Source organism: Periophthalmus magnuspinnatus, chromosome 21 (genome assembly GCF_009829125.3).
Source record: "Periophthalmus magnuspinnatus isolate fPerMag1 chromosome 21, fPerMag1.2.pri, whole genome shotgun sequence".
Lineage (NCBI taxonomy): Eukaryota > Metazoa > Chordata > Actinopteri > Gobiiformes > Gobiidae > Periophthalmus > Periophthalmus magnuspinnatus.
In genome coordinates this window covers 18,304,209-18,331,148 of record NC_047146.1, presented here as the reverse complement: position 1 = coordinate 18,331,148, position 26,940 = coordinate 18,304,209, and the positions used below count along the sequence as shown (strand labels likewise).

The window sequence follows — 26,940 nt, the reverse complement described above, 5'->3', positions numbered from 1 at the left end:
AAACAATTGTCATTATGATGGTAAAAAACAGATATAAACATAAAATAATAATTTCTCACCAAATACTGACTTGACCTTGTAATAAACGTCCATATTTATATTGAGCTGATTTAGAAAACTAACACATTCTCAACACCAGTTCTCTGTTTATCAATGCACGCCACTCATGTCAGGATCAAAAATAGTATTTCCAGTAGATTAATGCATTAACACTAGCCAAACAAATGCATTACATAAAGAGAGGTTAAAATGCAGGGTAAAGGCGCAGAGAAGTGAAACACCTGCAGAAAAAGCGGGCGATAAACAGGAATATGTTTTGTTTTCTTGTGTACTTAGCCTACTAAAGTATAATTCAGTAAAGATTTAGATTTTACTCATAAAGAAAACATGACGTCAGTGTCCTATGTAGCATTAACTCACTGCTCTCAGGTTTCCTCTCTAAAGTCTCCCGAACCCAAAGAAAAGAGCCACTGGTAAACAGCCTTCCTCTTCTACAATTATTGCACCATGTACCAATACGCAAATGACGTTAAGCCCATTTCACTATAAACATTTGAAATCTTGTGAGGTGCGTTTACATGACACAAAATTCAAATTGTTCCAAGAGAGTTCTGTCAGCTGTAATTATTATGCAGGCCTAATCTATGATATAATGTTTTATCTTGACAGGTTTAATTTAATCACCTTTTTTGCATGATTTAAGCAAACAGTTGCAACTATAAACTTCTTCAGTCCAGTTAACAGAATTGGATTTTTCATACCTGGACGACTCAGGGACAGGGTCTGCACTGGATATTTTTGGTTGGAGGAGCTATGGAGGTGCACGCTACACATGTTTATTTAGAGTTTTATATGGATGCGAGCTCCCTCTATCATGTTTGCCTCGTAAGCCCCTGTAGTGACTTATAAAATCTAATATGGGGTTAGTTTTTATTGTAGTGTCATTTTGAACATTTTTAGATTGGATGTGCTATGAAAGTGGGACAAAAGCTTTTCTGGGAGTTATGGGGGAGCATTGGCTATTCTATGGGAGACTCGTGCTCCTATACGTGTTTATCCCTTTCCTCTGCACATTATAAAGTTCTCGTACATGCCATTTAGTGTGAGTGCTTGGTTATATACGTAGTTATGTGGTATGTCACATATGTCCAAGTATTGAAAATGAACAAAAATAGGTTAAAGGAGATGATCAGTTATAGGATTCTCTGTACAAAGACGACACAAAGACTTGCATACAAAAATAAAGTTTTATATTTATACATTTATGATACAATATTTGCAAAATAACAGAGCATTTTACAGTTAACAGGACTCTAAACATCGTCCTTTTCCTCTTCAATGAAAAGTGTATCGATCTTCTCAATGTCTTTCTCAGTAAGACATGTCCATCTCTTAGTGTCCTCCTCAGACGTCCTCGGTAAGAAGGTTAACATGAAGTTTTATTGTCAACCATGAGGACTTTTTGACCCATGTCTCTCGGGGGTTCCTGCTGGGTAAGAAGTGTGCATAGGGCTCGTTCAAGCTGGCCCTCGTCCCCCTCTTGACCTCCCTACGGTGGGACACGCCCAGGTAGAGTTCAGGATTCGTGCATGTCCCTCTCAAAATGTCCTCCATGCATTGGATTTTTATAGTTCCTTTCATGAAACCCAAAACATTTTTAAGAAATGCACACTGGGCTGTTTGGGGCTGATGCTCGTCTCTCTTGGCATCCCCGCGGTGGGACAGGCCCATGTGCAGTTCAGGGTAACACATGTCCCCTCTCTCAGTGTCCTCCTCACAGTTACCCCCTGGATCAGACGGTGTCCTCTCAGAGTGTGCTCCTGGGTAAGAAGTGTGCACAGGCCTGGTTGGGGCTGACTCTGGTCGCCCTCTTAACGTGGCCACGGTGGGACAGGCCTAGGTACAGTCCGGGGTAGCGTTCGGAGGAGTATGTGTTATAGTGGTTCTCCAGCAGAGTCTCCTTAAGGTGACACTCATCCATGAACCTCTCCTTGAGACGCAATAGATCGGATCAACAAAAGGATTGTGGCTTTAAAATCAATTAGTAAGTCTAGAGATATCATCGCTCATAAGAAATAGGGCTGGGACATTAATCGAATTTGAATTGAGATTGAGTCAGGGGTCAGGGGTCAGGGGTCAGTGGTGAGCTAAGGTGTTTTTAATGGAGAGGTCTACAGCCAATCCTTTTATGTTAAATACACACTGATTAAAAGTCTCATTTATGACCTTGAAATCAATACGTTTTTGTTTTTCAGTTTTTTACAATTGAACTGAAAATCGAGATAGATAACAAATCTAGTTTTGTTTTTTTTGTTTTTTTTTACTATATTGCCCAGCCCTAATAGTAAGGTCTTTATTCTGCCCATAGCTAATTTTGTCTTCTACACTTGACCCAATCTTCAATGCCAGGATCGTTGAGCCAGTCTTAGTCAGGACTACCCACCCAGATATGACGATAACTTACAAACTCCATACAATCACACCCAGGTGACCCGGGACATGAACCTGGAACCTTCGTATGTGTGTGTGTGTGTGTGTGTGTGTGTGTACTTACCGCTGCATAGACCAGTCCTTTCTCATTCATGCACAAGTACAGTTGGCTCTTCTCCCCCTGGATGCCCACCACTCCCTGCCTCATGGAGAACACCTTCAACCAGCCTGGAACACTCAAGGGGAGGGTTAGTGTTGCATTGGGTTGTCAACAAAATAAAATAAACAGACACAAATTAATTCTAAATAACTACACATTGAATATGTCTCCCCTGATCTCTTAAGCCAGGGGTGTCCAAACTAAGGCCTGGGGGCCAAAGACCAATTTTTATCGGCCCTCAAGCCTCCTGCTGAACTGGCCCAGTTGATCATAAACAGTACTTTTAACTGCAAATTAAACTATTTCTACCACTATAACCTCAAACATCACATTGCATTGTGATTGTGATCACTGGTCTGTGGCCCTCCGCTTCAAATATATTTTGAGATGTGGCCCTCGATAAAAAAAGTTTGGGCACCTCTGTCTTAAGCTAAGCATCGCTGGGCTTGGTTATTCTTTGGATGGGAGACTATTGGGAATACTAGGTGCCACAGCAGTGACTGTAGTGCATACTGCTGTTGTGTCCTTAGGCAAGACACTACACCCACATCGCCTTGTATAAATGTGGAGTGTGTATGTGTGCTGGTGGTGGTTGGAAGGGCTGATGGTGCAGATTGGCAGCTTTACTTATGTCACTCAGCAACACATTTATGTAATAATAATAATAATAATAATAATAATAATAATAATAATAATAATAATGTCTAGTTACTGGTGTAATTTATTGCATTATTCATTCAGTCCAAACTCTGTGGTGGTTGTTATTTGTGTAGCCTCAGCTGCCTTGGGGTAGACTGACAGAAGTGAGGCTGCCAATCTGCACCACCATCCCCTCCAACCACCACACCACGTTCAGGACCGACCTGCACATAGTATTATAACACATTCATACATAGGCTAGGTGGGTGAAATGCCTTGCCCAATGACACAACAGCAATATGTATTTATATCCAGAACATCTAGCGTAGCTGTAGAGGTACATTAGATCTGAACCTGAGTAACAGCTGAAGCATCTATCGCCCGCTCTGATGTGAGGAGTCTCATATCTGTGCTCTAGGATGGATAACACGACTGTGATTGCTCATTTTAGACACTTATCTCCTTCAAAGCATATCCATATAAATGTCTTTAATGGGTTGGGTTCATGTGACATCTTAACATTTTGATTGGTCCATGGTTTAACACTGAGGGGGAGGGCAGGTAGGAATTCTATGGTAGAATTTGAATTTAACTGTTAAAATGCAGATGCAGAGTTGTGTCCTGTTTATGGTTAATATCTCTGTAATTACTGGGTCCATTCACATGAAACAAAAATGGGTCGTGTTTCAGAATGCAGTTACTTTCCTAAAATCAAAGGAATACGTGGCAGTACTTTACACATCACAGTTTTCACAGTTTAAATTGCACAATATTAGAGATATTACCCATAAACCAGGTCAACAAATCTGCAATCTGACCGTTAAAGGGCCCATATTGTCCTATTTTCTGATGTGTATTTTGTGATGTTGTTTCCTCATCACAAACATACTTGGAGTTGTGTTTTGTTTCATTCACACATGTTTAACACACAAACCCTGCATAATTAGACTGAGTTCTTCTCTCAAACAGAAAACACTCCAAGGTTTTCCACCTTGTGATGTCATGTGGTAATACAGGAAGTGCACCACAGTGTTTTTAAACTCCATGCACCTTCACTAGAAACATTTAATCATTTCAGCCCTGGAATTGCCGATCTCTACTGAAGTAAAGGTAAAAGGAGCAGTTAACTTGAAAACACAAAGTGGAACAGAGCATTTTGAGCTTTGGAGATGTAGACAGACTAATAAACCAGAATTAATCAAGCATGTGCAAATAAAACAAAACACAACTCGAGGTATGTTTTTGAGGAAGTAATAACATTATATCATGGCTCACAAAAATCAGTTTTGTGCCATACAGAACCTCTAAACAGCAAATTATACCAAATAATTCTGACCTGTCTCCCGTTCAGTTTAAACTACAGGGATTCTCCAATGTTCTGATCTCATGTGGATCTAACCTGTTCATGGGTTTCAAGCATAAGGATTCGTTCCTGATCTGAAGGATTTGGCAACGGTCTGTCATTGTTATAGCAATTCAAATCAAAATATATCATTTGAATGGGCAAAGGTGCTCATAAAACCCCTAACATTAGGACTCCATAACTCCAGAACTCTTGAACTCCATAAAGAGTCTGATGTGTTTTTACATGGTCCAAAGTCATTCATGCGTTTCATAAAAAAAAAAAAAAAAGTTTAAAATTGTGGCAACACTAGTTAAAACAAAGGTCAGAGTGAAGTCTAATTTGAGTAACACAGCTTCAGAGAGAGCAGTGCTTCCAGTTTGATGTCATCAACATTACTAGTAGGATGAAGCTGTTTAAAATGTATCAATTGTGGGTTTTCAACCAACTCTATATGTCCCATGTCATCCTATACTTTTCAGAGGTTAAAAACTCACAGGACTCATTAGGACTGTGCACTCCGCGGATCACTCCTCCGGACAGGATCTGCAGGTGGAAGCCTATCCCCACGCGGCAGTACAGCAGCTTCCTCTGGAGGGCGCCACTGTTCCACAAAGGGACAGGATCTGAGAACACACAAGAGCAGCTGAAAAAGGAGAGATATACCACAAGTTTGATTTATTTTATGATAAATATGCAATCTAGGGTTGCAAAAATGTCAAGTGTATTGAAAATCGCGTATCAAAACAAAACATTTTGAACAAGTATCGATACTAAACCTCAACAGGACAGAAATGAACCTTTCCTGAATCACAACAAGTATAAGACCCATAGACTAGTATATGCCCATGGACCATTATGGATCTTGCCTGGACGACTCAGGATACACAGACGACACATCTTACACAGATATAAGACCACGTGGGAATATAAAAGAAAGTACTATAGTTTAATGTTGAAAATCACATTCTATCGTTTAAAGAAAGAGTGTTCTTTAATATCATTGTGGTATTGTAATCAGAATTGAGTATCGAGTCTATTCCTCAGCTATACAGAGTTTGACATTTTTGTATCATGACAACACTACAATATATCGCAAAAGTATCGATATGAAGCTATAATTAATATCTCATAGTATATATAGTATATAAAGTATATTGTATTAACACCAAAGTTCTCCATCTGACAGAAAATTGATGGATGTTTTTAAATAGAATAGGCAGATTTTGTTTATTATTTTCCCTGCTCAAACCTAAATAAGCCTTGATTTATGCTTGGTTTTATCAACGGAAGCACAGATATTGACACTGGTATTAAGTATTGGTGCAATACTGAAAAACTTGCAAGATTAAGAATCGGTTCCATGATCGTTTTAGCTGTGTTTGTCCTAAAAAAGTCTCATAATGTATGAACTTTTCTTTATATTAAGCTGTTCAGTGGTAATGTGAAGAATAAATAACAGTTACATAACACTGTTATATCTCTGTAATAAGTCAACTGTGTTTAAGGAAATAAGAGCCTTTTTCATCTGCACCGGTATCAGTTAATATTGGGTATTGGCAGTAAGTATCAATATCTATGTCAAAACTAAAAAAGCTGGATTGGTGCATCCCTAGTTTTATTTATGTTAAACGTACAGTACAGTTAGTTCTATGGAAATAGAAAGTTAAAACTAAACATTCTACATGGAGATATAGTTAAGAAATAAGATTAAAGCCAAAATACATTTAAAAAAGCTGTTTTTGGGGTTAAAAAAAAAAGATTTGGTTTGATTATTTATTTAAAATGATTGTGTCATAAAGTATATTTAAATGTTACAGTAGAATCGATATGTCTTAAGAGCCATATCCCACAGTGCAGTCTGTTCTGATCTCAGCCCTGAAGCAATCACAGAATTATGAACCTAAACGACAGTAGTAAAAAGTCTACTACATTTGTGTAACTCGTGATTCTATTTGCACAATCTATTTTTAGATAGAAACTAAATAATAGTCATTATTTTTGCACATACAAGCATTTGAGATGATCTTTAAAAGGTGCATTATGTAACTTTTCTGGTGGAGGGTCTGCTACCTGCTTGTCTCCATGGAGATGTTATTGCTCCACAGTATGGCATTTAACCTTATCTCCATAAAGACAAGCAGGTGAATCCAGTTTTTGTTCTTTAATGCACTGAAGCAAATGCAAGATTGAGGGGTTAAATGCAAACATTCATGACCTTCTTATTTTGCACAGTACATCCACTTTCCATTTTGTAAGCTCAAAATGCACCCGGTGTATCACTTTCATGGCTTATTTAGCAAATTACACAAACCACACTTGAAACACTGATACTGACTGAATATTTGTTGAAAATATGAAATATGGAAATATATTGTGTTAAAATATCTAAAGGGCCTGTATTAGTCTATTATCTGATCTATGTCATAATGTTGTTTCCTCATCACAAACAAACTGTACCTGGAGTTGTGTTTTGTTTCATTCACTTGTTTGACACACAAACCCTGCATATTTAGTTCTTCTCTCAAACAGAAAACACTTGTGATGTCATGTTGTAATACAGGAAGTGCTCCACTGTGTTTTTAAACTCCACACACCTTCACATGAATCATTTCTACTTTAAAATTGACAAACTCTTCTGAACTAGTTAGAATATTTATTTCAAACCTGCACATATAATTCACATAATTACATAACAATACAGACACAAATACACACATGCATAGTTTGAAAAGAGGATGGATGAAGCAACTAAAGGTAAAAAGAGCTGTTCACTTGAAAACTACCACTTGGACCTTCTAATATATTGTTTAAAATGAGTTCATATGTTAAAAATAGCCATTTTTAACATATGAACTTTATTAATACGTTGCTTTATAAATATATTATTAGAATAAGTCCAATAGTAATGAAGCAGTAGATCAGTGGTACAGCTGGTATGACATGTTTAGGTTGTGTCCTGGGGCAAGACACTCCATCCTCCTTGCTTATGTCAGTGTAATTTTGTTTTCAGTGGATTAATATTACAAATTGCAATATAGACAAAACTATCAAATCAAAAAGGCTCTTGTAGTGTAGTTAGTGGGTCATATATTGTCCTCTCCAACATGTTCTGAAATGTCCCTGTGTGTCAGATGACCTCCATGTCTCTAAATGAGGTTTTATTCTGTGTAAAACATGCTAACCCAAATGTGAAAATGAATCTTATTTTTTTTACTCAAAAATCAAAATCCAGTTAATCAGAAAACTCACTATTGCATATTCTCCCCAATTTCCCCAATAAGAAAAAAACATCTTACCTCTTCTGGCTAAAACCTCACTTGCGTGCTGGCTCAACAGTCCTTTGGGCTTCACCTCACGCCTTGTGCCAACTTCCTGTTTCTGGGCGCCGACCGACCAATCACACGCTCCGAAACCAGACAGCAGCAGTAGCAGTATCCCAAACACATCCATAATATCCTGGGCTTGGATTTAAAGTTGGTTACACTGGACATGGCCTACTTATACAGGAATAATCCAGGTTTAAGAAAACACACACATTCCATTTCAGGTGATATGTTTCCACGATGGTCGGACTGTAGCACCTGCCCCATATGTTTAGAACAGAGCAGAGAAGCAGCTTTTAAATATGTTATCATGGAGTGACGTTGTTGCAAACTGTCTGTTCACTCACAATCAGAGCTGATTGGAGGTTTCCTGATAACAATTTAAAGACACTCAAAACTTAGAGCAACAAATAATAAGTTAAAGATGCACTGTGTAACTTTTGTGGAAGGGTGGAATGCAAGCTGGTCTTAAAGCCACAGTATGTAACTTTTGCCCTTTTTGCTGATAATCTACGCCACTGGCCCTTCCAACAGTCACACACACACCACATTCATACTAGACAATGTGGGTGAAGTGTCTTGCCTAAGGACACAACTGCAGCATGAACTCAGAGCTGGAGTTGAACTGTCAGCTCTACTCTGTTTGTGTTTTTAGGATTAATTTTTTTTTCTGGAAAAGGTTAGTTTCCAAAATATATCTTGACTTCAATGTGTATGCAACTTTCTGAAGGTGTCACATCATCTGCATGATGCCATAGAAATAAAAAAGTTAAAACCATAATTTGGAATATTTCCATGGAGACAGATACATTTTATTCCATAATGTTGAAGATTATAGCTGAAGGAAGAATATTTCCATAGAAACAAGCAGGAAGAGGTCCTCCTCTAGGCCAAATAAGAGTCAGGTTTGTGGAGATGCAAACCCACTCACTGTTTTTCTACATTTTTCAGTGCAATAAACACAGCAAAACAAAACAAAAAAAACATGCTTTTTTACTCTTTTTTTTTTTTTTTTAATTTAAAGTTAGAGTACATACTGGTGCAGTTTGAAATATGAGATATTCTACATTATAATTTTTAAATTTCTATTTTTACATTTCTGCCACCAGTTTTGAAAAAGTCCTGTTTTACCTACTTGTGAATACTGCTTTTGTGCACTTGGATAAGATTGACTCATCTTATCTCCAGTGTAGAAAAAGGAAGTAGAAAATCACTCAAAGCAATGTCTAAATATTACTAATGCACAATATAGTTGTGAACACTTACCTGTATATGTTGACTCCTTTATATTGCATATTGAGATTCTTAACATTTTCTTGGAGTTAAAAATACATATGTATAATTAATCTGAGGTCAAAAGTATTGGTCATATTGTGTAGTGCTGAGTAGTGTGTTCTCATGCACTGGACACATTATTCTGTTTCCCTTGTATTATCTGTGAGTGACTAGACCTACTGTTAACTATGTGTGCGAAGTATGTGGGCCCTGGAGGGACAAAACACACCTGAATATGTGCAACTCAAAAGAGATAAGTCAAGAATACACAAGATAATATAGTAATAATCTACAACTTGTCAAATAAGAACAGATGCTTTTGAAACTATAAACACGTGGGAAAAGTTGTTTACTGGTATCGGGTACCATGGCATAGACTCAATACTTTAGTATCAATACCTGCATAAATGACTATGTAGTTTTGATACAGGTTTCGGTATCGCTTAGTAAGGGTGTGCTAAAATACTGAAATATCTATATATTGTGATACTAAATTTGGTGTTACAGTATTGATATTGTGGGCCACTGTATCAATATATCACCAATAGTATTTTTTAAATATATTTTATGAAATTATTTTGGGACAGTGCTACATTTTGCTTTAGCAAAAGGAACCTTGGTTATGCAGGATCCTTGACATTTGACATATTCACTGTTTGGTACGGAAAATGGGTGTGTTTCATATCAATTTTGAGCAGGTGGTGGTTTAACAAAGAAATACTATTGATGGGGAAAAAATTGATACATCATACAATATCATGTCCAATATATCAATTATCATATGTATTGAAAAATCATGGTATTATTGTATCGTGAGCCATGTATCGAGTGTTGTATCGAATCATGAAGGACCCTGTGATTCTCAGCCCCATCCTTTAGCATCTGATTTTTGCTACTTTTAACAACCCTATTTTGTAGTTCGGGTTAAATAAGTTTAAATAATGAACACAATTTTGTCACTGCATTCTTTAATATTTAAAAATACTTTAAATGTAGTAAGATTTCTGGTGGTGGGTCCAACACATGCACAAGTCCATGGAGATAGAAAGTTAAAGCCAACCTTTGGAACATTCCGTATAGAGGTAGATAAGTTTTAATGTCATACTGAGGTTGCCTGGCAAATTCAGAATATCTCTCTGTATTTTTTATACAAATTGATATCAGCCTGGTCCCCATGCCCTCCTGTCTTTAGCCTGGTCAAACATGGTCGTGCAATCAGATTTATTTTTTTTCAGTGACACATGAAATGATCTCACCTTAGATTAATAGTTTAGAGCTTCTCTTATTGATTGTGCAGGAAGCTATGATGTTTTTCAGCCCCATGTTATATTTTTTCCTTTATTATTATTGGCTAATCCACCTGTCAATCACTCCCATTTCAAATGAGGAGATTCACCAGTAACCAGACTTACATCTTCTAAAGTACTGAAGTGTGTATTATGGATCCCACGTAAATAAAGTGGAGCATTCCAGGAACAACAACAATTCCATGGAGACAAGCAGGTAGTAGACACCATACCAGGCCAAGTTACATGTCAGGTCTCTGGAGAGGCAAGCCTGCTCACAGTAAGATGGATACATATTAATAGTGCATTAGTCAATGTCTTTGGTTGAAATGTTATGCGGCAGGGCTGAAACACAAACGCCAGTATGCGTGTATGGGATTGTAAACTGTGACGTCACCTCTGGGTCCAAGATGCTTCAGCTGAAACTAATGGAGAGGTTTACAATTTCCTCTTTTTAATTTTTTTTTTTTCGTTACTACACATCTCACGTTAAAATTAATTGCATTTGTTTAATGCTAACAAGATTTTAAGTGTACCAGGGAGTTTGAGGTAAGACGGTAGGCTAGGCTAGGTCAAGTTAGCGTTAGCGGTGACCAGCAGTTTGTGAGATGCACACACTGGTAATCCTATGTTATGGAAGATTATTACTATATTATTCACATATTTAATACAATATTTTAAAACATATGTTTTTCAACGCTAACTGTCTCTTGTTTGATGAATAAGGAACAAAAACAAAGCTAGAAATCAGCGGAGAAGTTGCCGGTTGGACCCATAGTTGGTAGAACAACAAACTAAAGCACAATTCAAATACATGCACAGATATCAATAATTCATAGTTTTATTTTACAGTAATAACATTTTAAAATATAGTTTCTGCATTTTAACACAGTTGATCTGGGAAGAGAGACTGGATAAGAGCCTTGGATGGCTTCAAATTCTGTTCATGATTTTAAAACTTCAGATATTATGAAATGTACGCAAGCCAGTTTGTTGTTTCTATAGCGATTATGTAGATTTGAATATTATTAACTTAACGATCCATATGCATGATTTGTAATAAGACATGTTCATTATAAAATACTTGCTCAAATTATAAAGTGCAAAAAAACAATTGTTTATATTCAGTTAGTGAGAGTACATTTTTCTCAATGGGTTGTATGCTATTCCTGGGAAGTGAATAGAAAATACTATAATTCCTAATCAAATTTAACAGTGTGCTTCATTGTGCAAATCATAAAGCAGGTATTCACATTATATCAGATGTATACAACCCAGTGAGAAAAAATACATACAAATATTAAACAAGTAAATGTTTAGTACAAATGTGTGTTGTATTAACCTGACTAACCACACATTCTTCGTATGGAATTCTACACAGAGAAAGTCCATCAGGTATTGCTTCAAGACAGTTTAAAGAGGAACTAAACATGAAATCAGTGTTTTTTCTGCAATTAAACTGCACATGCTGTTACAGTAGCATTTTATATTGTTCCTGGTTCATTTTTGCCATTTTAGAACAAACTAGGTTCATTTGCAGCTAATTTGCAGGCCTAAAACTGTCAAGGAGTGACAGTTTTAGACCCCCTGCACTCTCCCCTTTAGTCCTTCTGACCCTGCTCCTCTTTCTCCCTCACGCTCCTCTTTCTCCCTCACTCTCCCCTTTAGTGCTCTCCCCCTTTTAGTCCTCTAGACCCCACCATTCCTCCCCTCACTCCCTCCTTTAGTCTCTCCTCTCTCACTCTCTCCTTTAGTCCTCCAGGTCCCACCCCTCCTCTCCTCTCACTCTCCTCTTTAGTTCTTTAGTTGTGATTACAATCAGATTAGCTATTTACGTGATTTTTTTCTATTGTCAAGCAAATACACTACTATTAATAAACCAATGTATTTCATGTTTGTAGAGGTCTGTACTTCACTTGGTTAGCAGCTTTTACACGGAATAAGACCCCATGGCATTGTTAGTCTGTTAGTCCCCCTTTGGAATCCCATATATATGAAGCAGTACCGGATGACCTTCTCTGCAGAATATAATGATAAAGTGGTGGCGTGGTGTAGCCAGGCTGTGGGCTAAGGCTGCTCTCAGGGCGGTTTGGCACAGTTGCTTGTTGTATGGACAGGAATGTTCAAGTAGACAGTACATTCTTGAGTGTGTGCAAGAGAGAGCATCAGGAGGCACCTTTACTCTGGAGCTTGGACAGCAGCATCTCATTCTTACGGCACTCCTGGTGATACAAAACACACATTATGTTATTGAAAACCTACACCTAACTGGATTGACAAACAGGTTTCTCGGCACGTTACACAGATGTTTAAGCTATACTTTTTATGAAATAGCTATTCAGATCTGTACATTTGTAGCATGTGATTTTCAGCTTTCCACATTTTACTGGTCTCAATATCGTGAACCCCAAAGTGTTCACAGCCCAGACACTTTGCAGGCATATCACTTTGGGGGGTTCTGCATATATATCTATAACAGAATGTTTAGCTATTACCATGTGGACACATGACAGACATTAGCAAACACAGTCTGGTTTTCACACAATCTTAAAATGTACAAGAAAAAAAATACTAAATAGATTTAAACAACATTTTCAGGAGACTGTTATTAATACGAGCATTCGTGGTTCCATTTAGGTGTTTGATTTTCAACAGAAAAAGTGAGAGCGATTAACTGAAAAACTGTTAATGCTAGCTTGTGACTTTATTATTTGAGAGGAACATGTTTTAACTACAAAATCAGATCACCTGTTTTTGTAGTTCCATGTAAGTCAGATTGTGTTAAAATAAAGCTCAGATTAAAGTCTAACTTTAGTAACAGAGCTTCAGACAGAGCAGTGCCTCCAGTTAGCTTCATCATCCCAGGGAATGCTGGTGGCATCAATTGCAAAGTATCAATAGTCCCTACAGCGTGTGCCAAGTCTTCCCCAGGTCTCCTCCCACTGGGACATGGCCTAACACCTCTCCTGGCTTTTCACTACGTGGAGGAGCAGCAGCTCTACTGCAACCTCCTCTTGGGCTTCACTATCTCTAATGGAGCTGATACTGCACTGATCTGTCAATAACACACTCCATCTTTCCCTAAATAGAGACGTGAACAAGACCCCAAGGTGCTTTATATGAATGTTTTCTTTAACTTTTGTTTACAAGAATATAATATGTACATTTTACATCATGCAATGTTTTCAAGTAAAATAATACATGTTTTGTATAAAATTGGCCAAAATCAACCAGATGTAGAATGTATATATCTGCAAATTGTATGGGGACAAATTCAAATGTATTGCTTAATATTGTTAGCATATAAGATACAAAATTTACAGAGGGTATTTATTATCTTATTTAGTATTTGAGTAAACTATATTTTCCTGAAAACTGGCATAAAAAGCCAAATGAGTTAACACAAATATGTAAGTCTTAGAATTAGACAGTGAGTTTATTGAATCCCAAAGCCTAAGTAGAGCCATGGCTGTTTTTCTTTACTCAGGCTGTCTTTGTCTAATTAATATTGAAGAGTGATTCATATTCAAGTGTGAAAGGACAGCAGCAGTGTCTCTCCCTCACCTCTTTAAAGTCTTTGACGGTTTTGAAGTAAAGACGCTGTTTGTCCAGCAGCTCCAGGTACTCATCGTTCAGCTGGTCTCTCCTCATCTTGTTCTCCTGCTTTTTCTTCTCCATCTGACCACACATACACACAGACAGACACACACACACGTTACATTGTTCCTATGACTGACAATGCAACTCCAGTTTAAATGTAGAGGCTGTACCTTTATCCTGCTTTGTTTGATGCCCTCCACGATCTGCTCCATCTGTCTGAGGAACTGCTCCTTGGCTCCAGCTGACGACATCGCCCTGAAACAAATTAAACACCATTTAAATGGACCACTATGCAAACACAGATAATTTATCATGTAGATATCCTTTATTAGTAAGGTTTTATGATTCCTGTTTTAAAAATCACTGTTGAATGAGTGAGTTGAGTACACCATTTTTGTAGTTAATTGGCCCAATTAAAATGTAAACATTTTAGAACATGTTGATGCTGTTGTCACTCTAAAGAAACATGTTCGTTGCACTTGTATCATCCTTCAACTTCCATTTTGCAGTAGAACATCCAGACAAACATTGGCCCGAGAGAGGCCTACTCCACACAGGTGAAGTCAAGATCCGACATGCTGACCGGAACCGGTTTCAGGCACCGAGCGCTCTCTAGAGATCCGGACAAGATTTGATGAACATGATCGCTGCTTCCTTTGCCTTCACTAGACACCAGCCCTGTAATCCTGTTTTCTCCTCCTGTTGTGCCTGTGGGACTTGACAAGCAGCAGGTATTCTGGTGATGATTTTGACCATTCCAAATTTGGAGGGAAAAATTCAGTGTACCTTCCCCAGGTAACACACATCCTCCATGTGCTCGTTGATGTGAAACATCGTGTGACAATGATATTGAATAGCAGCTGAGACCTTAGTTGTTGGAAGGCTTGACATAGCCAGACATAAAATTATGAAAATCACAAAAGAGTAAGAAAACAGATGTGTAACAGAAGCACAGCCAGGCACAGGCGCCAAGTTGTTACCTCTGGAGAATCAGTTAACTACAAATCTCTATGTGAAGGAGTCTTTCAACTACAGCTGACTGAAGATATGCAACTTAACCCTTTCTCCCAATGCCAAATGTAAAGACTATAAACATTGTGGCATTAGATTTTGCCCCATCCTTACCAGAGATCGACTGATATGGGTGTTTTCATGGCCCATACCGATTGTTCACAATCCAGAGCAACTGATGGCCATATTTGGGCTGATATATGGGGCCAATTTGGATTCTTTTCCCCAAATGATGTAATTAAAATTTACTACAATTCCCCCTAAGCCCCTTTTTTAATCAAGACCTTTAAGAGAGCAGTGCATCACATTTAGTGCAGTAATCTCCTCATATTAAAGTATTAAAATAAAGCATTGTGTGTATGATCTAGGCAGCAAATCAACCAAAACAAAATATCACCCTATGCTGGAGATTTATGGCTGATACCCGATGCTAAAAAATATCTGTCAGATATACATCGCCAACAGATATATATCAGTCTATCTCTATCCTTATTCATAAGGATAGAGATAGATAGGATGCCACATATTCACCCAGCTACATTTTCAATGAATGATCCTTGAAAAGTACCTGGCTACTTCACTTATGATCTTTGGGTACAGGGAGTGGCCAGGGCTGTACTCACTGCTGGAAATTGTCGTGGATGGAGTTGAGGAGATTGGCCTCCTTCTCCAGGTACAGCTTCTTATCGTCCAGTGTGTTGTACAAAGTAAAGAACTGCTTCGTCTCCTTGTGAGTGGCAGACACTGAAAATATGAGCACAATCTAAGCTTTATTATAGGCAAAACTCATTTTTGATATAAGAAACAGAAAATTTTATTAAACATGTGAACATATCAATTAAAGTTTATGATGAAGTCACTGCTAAAAGAAAACAAAAATATATTATGTATTTATTACTGAAGAAATTGTACTTAAATAAAGATGCAAAATCAGAAAATTCATAAGAAAATAGACTAAAAGCTTCAAAAGTTACTAATAATCAAGGAACAGTGTAATATGGGCATAAAGTGATATTTTGGCATTCTCATTTTGCAGTTAATCTTATAGTCCATCCACAGAAGTGCTACATTTGAACCACAACCAAAATAAAAATAAAAAAAAACTGCTGAATGTTATTCACCAAGTTTGATTTTGAACTTTTGGAATAGAAGTACAACCTAACATTCTTGGATTTTTTCTTCTCATGTTAAAATGTGTTGTTAAACCTGCTGTATTTTAGATGTGAATCTGTAGCCATGATGTGACTGTGAGTGGGTGCATGGTGGGACCTTGGCTGTAGAGCTCGATGAACCTCTTCTGGTACTGGGTAAGCTCAGCTCGACTGGGCACTTCGTCAATCTTCCTCTGAAGAATGGCGATCTCTCGGTTCCTACGCGCCTGGATAACAGAGGTAGAGCGACAGGTTACAGACAAATAAAGATCAAGTAAGAGCTTTCTTAGAGGACTTAGTTATGTTTTAACTTTATAGTTATATACTGCTCCATTTACACTGTCCGTACAAATGTTTGGGCCTGAAAACAGGTCTTGATGTTTGGTTTCAATCTATAATACTGCACTTATTTTTTTAAATCTACCAAGGTTTGAACTTTGAGAGTGTTTAAACAAGAGAGAAATGTGATAAAATGTTATTGCCTGTCTGAGAAAAGTGTATAAAGTGTGTGGTGAGGGGTTTACAGCCTTAAACTACATAGAATAATTGTAAAAAATAAAGCTGACTACTTCGCGGATTTCGCCTATTGCGGGTTATTTTTAGAACGTAACCTCCATGATAAACGAGGGACCACTGTATTCATCTTTTCTGGGGGAAGGTACTGTTATGAAAGAAAGGAAATGTTACTGCTTTGCTTTGAATGTTCCACAGCATGGCATTAACGTTGTCTATCTTGAATGTGACATAGTGCACCTTTAAATGGACCAGGTGTCATGATAGATCTCTATTGACTCACACATCTTTGTTTGAAATAGCTGCTGTATCATGTGTGTAATATGCAACATAAGCAGAGACCATGCTGTGAAAGGGACTTGTTCTCAAATACTCAGGACAAAACAAACTGGTGACTGAAGGTGTATGTGAGCAGGGCTTGTGTCATGGCTCTCAAATCTAATCTAACTGTGTGTGTGTCAGGAGATTACATTACCATGAGCATTCGGATCTTCTGCAGCTTCTCTCTCTCTGCGCTGTGTTGTTGGTCTATTAGCTGGTTCCTCTCCTGGGGAAATACAGGCAATAGAACAAAGTCGGTATATGATTTTGATTTCATTTGGTGCATGTTGTAAATATAATTGATTATTTCAACAAATAAGTTAAGTAAATAATGTAGGCCCATAAAAAAAATAAAAAAAACTTGAGCCAAAACTGGAAAAAAATGTAACATTTTTAGCAAAATCATGTGACAGGTACTTTTTCACATTGTTAGTAAAATTCTATTTCAAGATTTTACTAAACTGGGATGTGTTAATCTGTCAATGAAATGCCTTTCCCTGTATTTTGGATGGAATTGCTAGTGTTAATGACATAGCTAGAGGCTCTTTTAGAAATCAGCGCTACATCCTGTGTTTTTGTGCTTTTCTCTCAACTTTTTTTCCACAAACTGCCACTTAAGTGATGTAAGACTATGATAAATATTCACCAGAGGTACTATCCCTATTCCAAATCCTCCACCTGTCAACTAGACCCTCTCCCTACTGTCCTCATCAAAACCTCCATCCCTGCACTGTCCCCCCTCATAACTGAAATCATTCACTCCTCTCTCACCTCCGGTACTGTTCCCTCCACCCTCAAAACTGCTGCCGTCACTCCGATACTCAAAAAACCCGGTTCTGATCCCTCTGACCTCAATAACTTTCGTCCCATTTCAAACCTACCCTTCATTTCCAAACTCCTTGAGAAAACAGTTGCTGCCCACCTCCACACTCATCTTTCCTCCAATAACATCTACGAACAATTTCAATCTGGCTTCCGTCCCCTCCATAGCACTGAAACTGCCCTTTTGAAAATCACAAACGACCTCCTCCTCTCTGCTGACTCTGGTTCACTCTCCATCCTCCTCTTGCTAGATCTCAGTGCAGCATTTGACACCATTTCACACTCCATCCTCCTAGACAGACTTTCCTCCATTGGTGTCTCTGGTACTCCCCTCTCCTGGTTCCACTCCTACCTCTCAGATCGCTCTCAGTTTATTCAGCTCAAGTCATTCACCTCACACCCCTTCCCTGTCACATCAGGTGTTCCTCAGGGTTCTGTCCTCGGTCCTCTGCTCTTTCTAATCTATCTTCTCCCCCTTGGTTCCATCTTTAGAAAACACCACATTCACTTTCACTGTTACGCGGATGACACCCAGCTCTACATTTCCAGTAAACACAACTCTACACTTCCACCCTCCTCCCTGACAGACTGCCTCACAGAAATACAAACCTGGTTCACCTCAAACTTCCTCAAACTTAACGGCAATAAAACAGAACTCTTACTCGTCGGCACCAAATCCACCCTAAGCAAAATAAATCCTTTTTCCATATCTATTGATGGCTCCTCTATCTCCCCCTCCCCTCAGGTAAAGAGTCTGGGTGTCATCCTCGACAGCACACTTTCCTTCACCTCCCATATCAACAACATCACCCGGTCCGCCTATTTCCACATCAGAAACATCCACCGCCTCCGTCCCTCACTCACCCCACACACCACCGCCATCCTCATCCATAGCCTGGTCACTTCCCGTATTGATTATTGCAATTCTCTTTTGTTCGGACTCCCACAGAAATCACTTCATAAACTCCAACTGGTCCAAAACTCAGCTGCCCGCACTATCACACACACACCCTCCCATCACCACATCACACCTGTCCTGCAACAGCTCCACTGGCTCCCCATCACGCACCGCATACACTACAAAATCATACTCCTCACATACAAAGCTCTCCACAACCTGGCCCCTCCATACCTGTCTGACCTCATTCACATCTCCACACCTGCCCGCTCCCTCCGCTCCTCCTCTTCCCTGCACCTCACTGTCCCTCCTGCCCGTCTTGTCACTATGAGGAGCAGAGCCTTCAGCTGCTCTGCTCCCCAGCTCTGGAACTCCCTCCCCCATGACCTCCGCAACACACACTCACTCCCACACTTCAAATCTAAACTCAAAACTCATCTGTTTAGAAAGGCCTTCTCATCCTGACCACTCTGACCATAACTGCACTGTCTTTTAATCTATATTTGTTTTTAAATGTATTTTTAATCATTTTACATTGTTCTATTTGTATTGTATATGCATGTATGTACGGCGACCTTGAGAGCCTTGAAAGGCGCCTAACAAATAAAATGTATTATTATTATTATTATTATTATCCCACCAAACCAAACCAAGTCATATGTACTTTAAATGTCAACAATAAGTCTGTACCTTCTCTTCTTCATTGTCCTGGCCAGATGCGGTTTTCAACTTCTCTATGTCCTCCTGTAGTCGAGTCATCTCCTCCTGCAAAAATACAGTGCAAATACAGGCTAAACAAGGATTTTGTGCTTGTATAAAAATGTATAATATTTAACATTTATACCAAAATTGTTGTTAGTAAAGCTAACTTTTACTGACAAAATGTATAAACATGAAATGAACTTCTAAATGTGTAATGTGTCAGTCTGTTTTCTTTCAGAACATGTTTGTACGGTTCTAAACGACAGAGCAGAAAAAGACAGTTGGTCATGGAAGAAATGATAGTAGCCTTTGCGATTTGCCAATTGAATTAATCCAAATTGCTATTTCAATCTGATTTGCAGCCCTAATCTGATTCATACTGGGCATGTAAAGTGCCTAGTTAAATTCTCCTCTATTGCCCTCACCCTGCAGTGTGTCTTAAACTCGTGCTCTTGCTGTTTCAGACTGTCGTTCATGGTGACCAGTGATCGCAGCTTCTCCAGGACTCTGTAACAGAAATACATGAGTGATATGATCAGATCCTCCATGATCAAAGTCTGTACTGAGAAGTAGAACCATCCTCACGTGGGGTCAGCGCTTTTCTCCATCTCCTCCAATGTCAGCAGCTCCTTCTCCAGCCTGGAAGACTCCTCTGTCACCTGCATCACACACATAGATTAGACTTATATGGACGAATTTGGAGCCAAGTTCCATATCTGGAATTACGACCATGAGTGTCAAACCAACCAAAGAGCCAATCCAGAGCAAGGCTAATGAAGGTAAAGCGCCTTGCAGCCCGCACCACTGATTTAGCACAGAGTGGGTGCCTAGCAACGCTGTCAAACAAACCCGTTGTTAATGCTACCACGAGTAACCTTTAGGGAAGAGGGCACCTGATTTATCTGTTATTAATATTCATATCTTGATTTATGGACACAATAGTGAAATAAAAATACCAGGATCATGTAGAGGGGGTCAATATGAACATTTTAAGACCAAAATGATGAGGCTCACTGCTGCAGTTACACATGACAGTTTTTCAATGTAAAGTGAATTGATTGGTCCAGTCTCCAAGAGATCGTTTTAAGGGGCATAAGGGGCACAATAAATTGAGAGCTATCATTATACACAGAATATCAGATTTGTGTAACAATGAATTTGAGTGTCTGTGACTGCTTTTACCTCTGTAAGTTTTCTCTTGGCCTCATCACAGCTGGCTTTCGCCTCTTCGTGTTTGGCTTGCAGCTGTAAACATAACAAATGCATAAACATCTCCATAGTGCAGAATGAGTTGGTTGTACAGTACACATGTGTCTGCCCTAACCTCCTCCAGTGCCTTGCTCCTCTGCTGGATCTGTTTGTGCAGTGAGGCCACAGCTCGCCGGTGCTGCTGTAAGGGCCCATACCGCTCTGACAGCTCCTCTGACGACAGCTCACTCTGCTGTGGGAAAACAACACAACAGTATGTGGTCACACAATACAGACTCATGTTATTCAATATACAGTATGTGCACCATTTCAGTGACTATTTAGTTTTGTCTCAGCCTCAGTTCACTAAAATATCATCTATAACTAAATCTATAGAACAATTAGTCAAACAATTTAAAGGTGCATTATGTAACTTTTCAGTTGTAAATCTGCTCATCTCCATGGTGATGTTATTGCTTTACCTGGAATGTTGCACAATAAGACATTAAACCTGTCTATCAACTTATCCACTTATCTTGGAATTAATTGTTTTTCAAGTGAGCAATAAAAGCATATTTAAATGAACAATTTTAACTGTGTAGAAGATTTCAATATTAATATTGAAATAATATTTATTTGTAATTATATTCTTATTAGTATATAGTTTTGTGAATTCACATTTGGAGCTGTAATGAGTGTTACGTTTTTATTTTATGAGCAAGACTATTGCAATGACAAAATATATTAGTCTTTGACTTTCACGTACCTTCTCCTTGTATTCTGAGGCAATCTGCTTGATCTCCTCAGACTGCAGTCCTACTATCTGCCCCACTGCACTGGCCGTCAGCTTCCCCTGGAACAACAACATGACGTGCAAGAGTCCATTTTCACAGAGGGATACAGTGTTACTTCACGGTCCCCACATGGAAATTAGTTTCACAGATGTACACATTTAGAAGAAACGCCATTTCACAGGACACACATCAATGACAGTAAAAACGGTGATAATACAAGAGTAAGGCATAACATGGTTTACAGTTCGTTCAATATATTGATGGCTACACACCTCCTCTATCGCCATGGCAGCCATGTTGGTCATGAGGGTTTTAATCCGCATCTAAACAAAAGACATCACCAAATTATTGCAACATAACAAAAGCATTAAGAAATCAATGTAAAAGTATGTTTATGTGTGTAATGATTTTTACATCATCATGATAATGTGATTTATTTACAAGGTATAAACCAGGATAAACCCAGTTCTAAACTAAACCAGCAGGCCAAATTGGTACTAATAAGGTCTGAATTCAAGGACTCCCAGGTACGACCAATAAAAGTGTACAGTACTGCAGTGCTCTAGGTACTGTCCTGAGTGTAGCCCTGACCTCCTCCACCTCCTGTAGGTCCTGCTCCTCTGACATGTCTGCTCCTGATGGAGAAACACCAGACACTGTCTTCTGACCATCCACCTGATAAACACGATCAAATACAAACAGCTTTACAATACTGTTGGGAAGAAAGTTGGGCAATTAGAAAGTTATGTGAGAGCATCAAACTAAACAATCCATATTACACTATGGTTAACATTATAGTAATCCATCTGGGATTTTCAATAACAATAAAATACATACGTCTTGTGAATTATCCAAAATTCCAATCATTAATTTGAGTTGTCACTCCTAATTTTATCCTAAACTGTCCATTTTAATACATATTTGTTTTTATTTAATTTTCTTAACTTTAAAGGTACACTATGTTACTATGTAACTTTTCTGGTGGAGTATTGTGGAGTACTGTGGAATAATCCAGGCAAAGCAATAGCATCTCCATGGAGAGAAGTAGGCAAACCCTCCAGCTGAAAAGTTACACAGTTTAAATTACAGCCAAATTGTGATTGCACTGTTTAAACTAGCAGATCATTGCACAGCCTTATATTTCATTTGAACTTACTTTGTCTTGTTTGGTCTGTTTGCTGAACCCATACCTCCTGAAAAATATTTGAATTAAACATAAATTATTAATATTAACTAAAAGGAAAGAAAACTAGTCACACAACCAATGAAACGCCATGCCAAATATAAGCAACATGGACCATCAAAGAAATCCAGTATGCAGCCATCATGCCTGAAGTGTGTCCACAACACATGACACGCGGGGGGGTTACTTACAAGAAAGGCAGATTTGTCTGTCTACAGGGGGAATGGAAGAGATGGAGGGATGAGAATGAGAAAAGCATGTAGAGAGAGCTTCAGGAGGCAAGAACACAAGGTAGGGGTGGGCAGTATTTTCTATATTCTCTCAATAAAGATAATCAGATCATATGTTTTGCAATGTATCAGAAGTAGATAAACAAATGCAAAAATATTACATTTTGCCATTGTTCTTACTATTGTATTGTGACATCTATGCATAATCACAATTTACAGCAATGTAAATCAATCCTGACATTCCTACAGAAAAAAACACAGATTGGACCTTACTTTTGAAAGAATGTAGCTGGCTAAATTATTTTGTGTAGTAATATGAGATAGTTAGAATGACTCGAGGATATAGAACTTTAATAGTTTCAAATGGGTAGTTTCTGAATTTAATTTTGTGAAAACATTTGTTAGAGGGGTCAAAGTAGATATGATACTTTATATAATACAGAAATATATTATGCTCTGTGAAGCCATCTATGATCAAATATACTGATAGAATAGACATTGTGCAAATAAAATTTTCTTCAAAATATTAATTAACAGTAAATTCTACCATTCTGATTGACTCTACACCTCAATTTTAAAACTAAAACCTTATTGAATATGTTAGGTGAAACAATCCTATACAGCAGTACCTCTGTTGGATATCCAGCCTGTCAATATATAGAGTATATAAACATTTTTAATGCATGTACTGACCTGCCATATTCCAGCAAAGTGGATTGGACCCTGGACTCCTCATCGGTCAAATCGGCTGCATCTCTTTGTCTCCTGTACTTCCTCTGTGGTTTGTACACATCCTGCAACATCACAGCATAGTTAAGAAGAGGGTAAACAGAATTAATATAATGTCTACGTAGACACTTTCAAATCAAATGCAGCTTTTTCTGGTAACAGTTCTAATGGTGAATTCTTCTTGATTACCAAAACACTGGATATGATGGCCAAGTTGTTTGAATACATTTCTTGTGAACCAAAACACTAAATTATAACACAGTCAGAAAGCAGAATGCGCCTCACATGAGTTTCTCATTTGGGTTGCCATTTCCTTGCCGAGATTCAGTCATTTCTAATTTTCAATGATCACTTTTGGTCTTTTTAATGGAGAAATCTACAGCCAATTCTGTGTCAGTAAAAGCATGTGGTTTGGAGCAGACTTTGGAAGAAGACATTTGACATATTTTTGGTGTTAAATGGCAATGATTAAAAGTTGTTTTTGTTTTTAAGTTAACTAAATTATTCTAAGAGCAATTTTTATTTATTTTTAGTAAGATTTAATTTTCTGTATGTTTTAAGTGAAGCATCTACGAAGCACTGAGCCTCCCCACCAATAATATTACACATTATTTTATAACTGATGGTTACTATCATACGTAATGTGAGATTTGAATATTGAGACTGATAATACAATACTAAATACTCACCAAAACTTCCAAAACCGTTTTTACTGCTTTGCCTTTTCTCTGTTCAAACTCTACATCCTACAGACAAGAGGAACAATCAATTACATTTTTTAAGGAATTGCACATTATTCCATACAACATTTTAAAAAATGTTGGTTTTAATCCACCCTTACCTCTGGCAGTTTGTGAGTTTTGTTGAACTGTGAAATAGAATAGGCCCTGATATAGTCACCCATCTCCTCTCGAGTCTCTATGGCACGTTTCACCAGCCACTTCAGAAGCAAAAACACAGCAAATGGGTGATCAGTGAGGGGAAGAATACTTGAGAATGCATTTAGCCAGAGAATACTGAGTACTTGCATTAAAATGTATTTTGAAATGTATTCTGTTACATGGTGCAATCAGAGTACTGCATTTTGAACACAATAGAATGAAAGTGATTCCGTCATGTCTTTTTTTTTTTTTTTGTATATCTAATATGTCTAATATTTTGTTTTGTTTTTATCATGAGATCTAAACAGTCAATTTTACTATTTTTGTGTTAAATGGCACTGATTATGAGTCTTGTTCATGTTCATGAAATCAATACTGAAAGCCAATTTTATATTGTTTTTTTGGGGAAAAAAACAAAACAAAAAAACAAACAATAATTAAGATTTAGCATGAGGGGGAAAAAAAATTCCTGGGGTACATTGAGAACCATGTCTCACTTGTATGACAGGGTAAATGTGTATAAAGTCCAGGCCTTGGATTTGATGTGGTTCCAGCCGGTGCGGACACTTCATTTTAGGCAAGACAGACACGATTTTCTCTGTGAGAGCTCTGGAATCACACACAGCAAACTACTTTAAGACAAACAAGAATATTTGGGCTGAAATATAATGTTAAAACCTTGTACTATAATGTTTAACACATGTATAGTATAACTCAGACAGCAGGGCACTCACATCTTTTGGCCGATAGTGGAGTTTTCCTGAAAAAGCAAATCTACATCTACATCAAAGTTACATGTTGTGATGCACCAGGTCATTCCTCCAACCACCTGCAAAGAGAAACAGGGAGTCTTAACTATAAAAAAGACAAATGTTCTTCATCAGGGCTGCCTATTGTATTAATGTTTTTCTTTATTTAGCCAATTTGATGGGAGTGAGAATATAATGGAATGGGCCTTATCTCATCAGATCTCAGAAGCTAAGCAAGGCTGGGACTGGTTAGTATTTGGATGGGAGATCGCTGGGAATATCAGCTGTTACAGTGAGAAGCTAATGGCAAAACTGTCTTTGTGTCCCTAGACAAAACACTTCACTCACATTACCTTGAAAGTGGTGTGTGGAGAAGCTGATGGGGCAGATTGGCAGCCTCACTTCACTTCTGCCCTAAGGTAGGTGTGGCTAGAATTGTATCTTACCACCACATAGTGTGGCGTGAATGAATAATGCATGGGATTGTAAAGTGACTTTTAGTGTCTGTAAGTGCTACATAAGACTAATGCATTACATATCATTGTTCATTTTGTCCAGACCTTATCAAAAGGTGACAGCCCTTTAATTCTGGCTCTGAAATATCCGGCTGCCAACAGCAGCTCCAAGATCTCAGCCAGTTTAACACTCTGCTCCTCATCCTCTCGGGTCTCCACCTGTCACAAGAGCGGGATGGATGAGATCTGTACTTCTCACATTTACAAGCCCTGAACATATCTTATTTAAATACTGGTTTGGTCTTGGATTCACCCCTGTGTTAGATGTGGATTAGTCCTGTTTTGGCCTTGTTTTAATCATGATAAAGTCCTTATGGTTAAGATATGGTTTAGTCTTGGATAAAATACATCTTAATTAATCCTGGTTAAAAGTGTACTATATAACTTTCAATCCACCACTTCCACGGATATGTTACTGCTTTGCCTGACATCTTCCACAGTATAGCATTAAACATATTTGTCTCTATGGAGAAAAGTAGGTGGCACAAACAGGCCAAGTCACGAGTTGGATCTGTGGATAGGTAATCCTGATCAAAGTAAGAATGCATGCATTTCTGAAAAATAAAAACATCTGTTTAGTGTAGTTAAACAAATGCAAGATAGATAAGTTTAACACCACACTGAGAAACATTCCAGGCAAAGCAATAACATCTCCATGGACAACATCAGGTAGGAAGATCATCCATCAGAAAAGTTACGTAGCTCACCTTTAAAGTTCTAGTCCTGGTTTAGTGTTCCTTGTTCCGAATATGTTAATTATTTTCCCATTCAATACACCAAACTAAACTGCTTTGGTACTAGATTCAAATGCACTTAAAAGCCCCTTTAAACGTCTTAAGTGTACACAAAGCTTGTGTATATGAATGCTTTTAAAATATTTCATTTAGACTGATTGATAATATTTTGAAAGGAACAAACTAGAGGCTCTGTCAGTTAGCTTGCTCTGTAGATTGCTCCAAATGTTGCCCTCCTTAACAGCCATTTAAGGCCTATTTTTTCTTAACCTTTATCTTTTTCGGGTATCATTTGAATAATACAATAACATATACGGATGTACCTGGATAATATTTCCATCCTGATCGTATTGGGCGCCTATTTTGGAGCCTGTTCTGACTCTGTGAAAAACTGAAGTCGCCGCCGCCATCTTGGCCTGATGTTGTGAATGACAGGTCACATGACAGCAGCGGAACTACAA

The 26,940-nt window shown here is 38.1% G+C and overlaps 2 protein-coding genes across 3 annotated transcripts; both read right to left on the bottom strand.

The window, feature by feature from the left end:
* Positions 1-1,807: 1,807 nt before the first annotated feature.
* On the bottom strand, positions 1,808-8,024 carry fgf9 (fibroblast growth factor 9). Its single transcript, XM_033986450.1, has 4 exons — positions 7,871-8,024; positions 5,069-5,197; positions 2,555-2,658; positions 1,808-1,990 (listed from the first exon to the last, which is right to left on the bottom strand). Exons 1-4 carry the CDS (start codon positions 8,022-8,024, stop codon positions 1,808-1,810), a joined length of 570 nt encoding a protein of 189 aa, XP_033842341.1.
* Positions 8,025-11,284: 3,260 nt separating this feature from the next.
* Positions 11,285-26,900, bottom strand: ccdc93 (coiled-coil domain containing 93). Of its 2 annotated transcripts, XM_055230335.1 has the most exons (23): positions 26,803-26,900; positions 25,791-25,904; positions 25,216-25,310; positions 24,979-25,090; positions 24,442-24,540; positions 24,290-24,346; positions 23,565-23,665; positions 22,833-22,853; positions 22,615-22,651; positions 22,050-22,133; positions 21,731-21,781; positions 21,431-21,517; positions 20,801-20,917; positions 20,659-20,721; positions 20,062-20,135; positions 19,902-19,983; positions 19,465-19,539; positions 17,209-17,280; positions 16,339-16,447; positions 15,693-15,813; positions 14,229-14,313; positions 14,023-14,136; positions 12,272-12,680 (listed from the first exon to the last, which is right to left on the bottom strand). In XM_055230335.1, exons 1-23 carry the CDS (start codon positions 26,887-26,889, stop codon positions 12,624-12,626), a joined length of 1,914 nt encoding a protein of 637 aa, XP_055086310.1. In that variant the 5' UTR covers positions 26,890-26,900; the 3' UTR covers positions 12,272-12,623. The 2 variants fall into 2 exon arrangements, with proteins under 2 accessions (XP_033842227.1, XP_055086310.1); XM_033986336.2 differs by lacking the exon at positions 22,833-22,853 and having other exon boundaries at positions 11,285-12,680.
* Between the last annotated feature and the right edge of the window lie 40 nt (positions 26,901-26,940).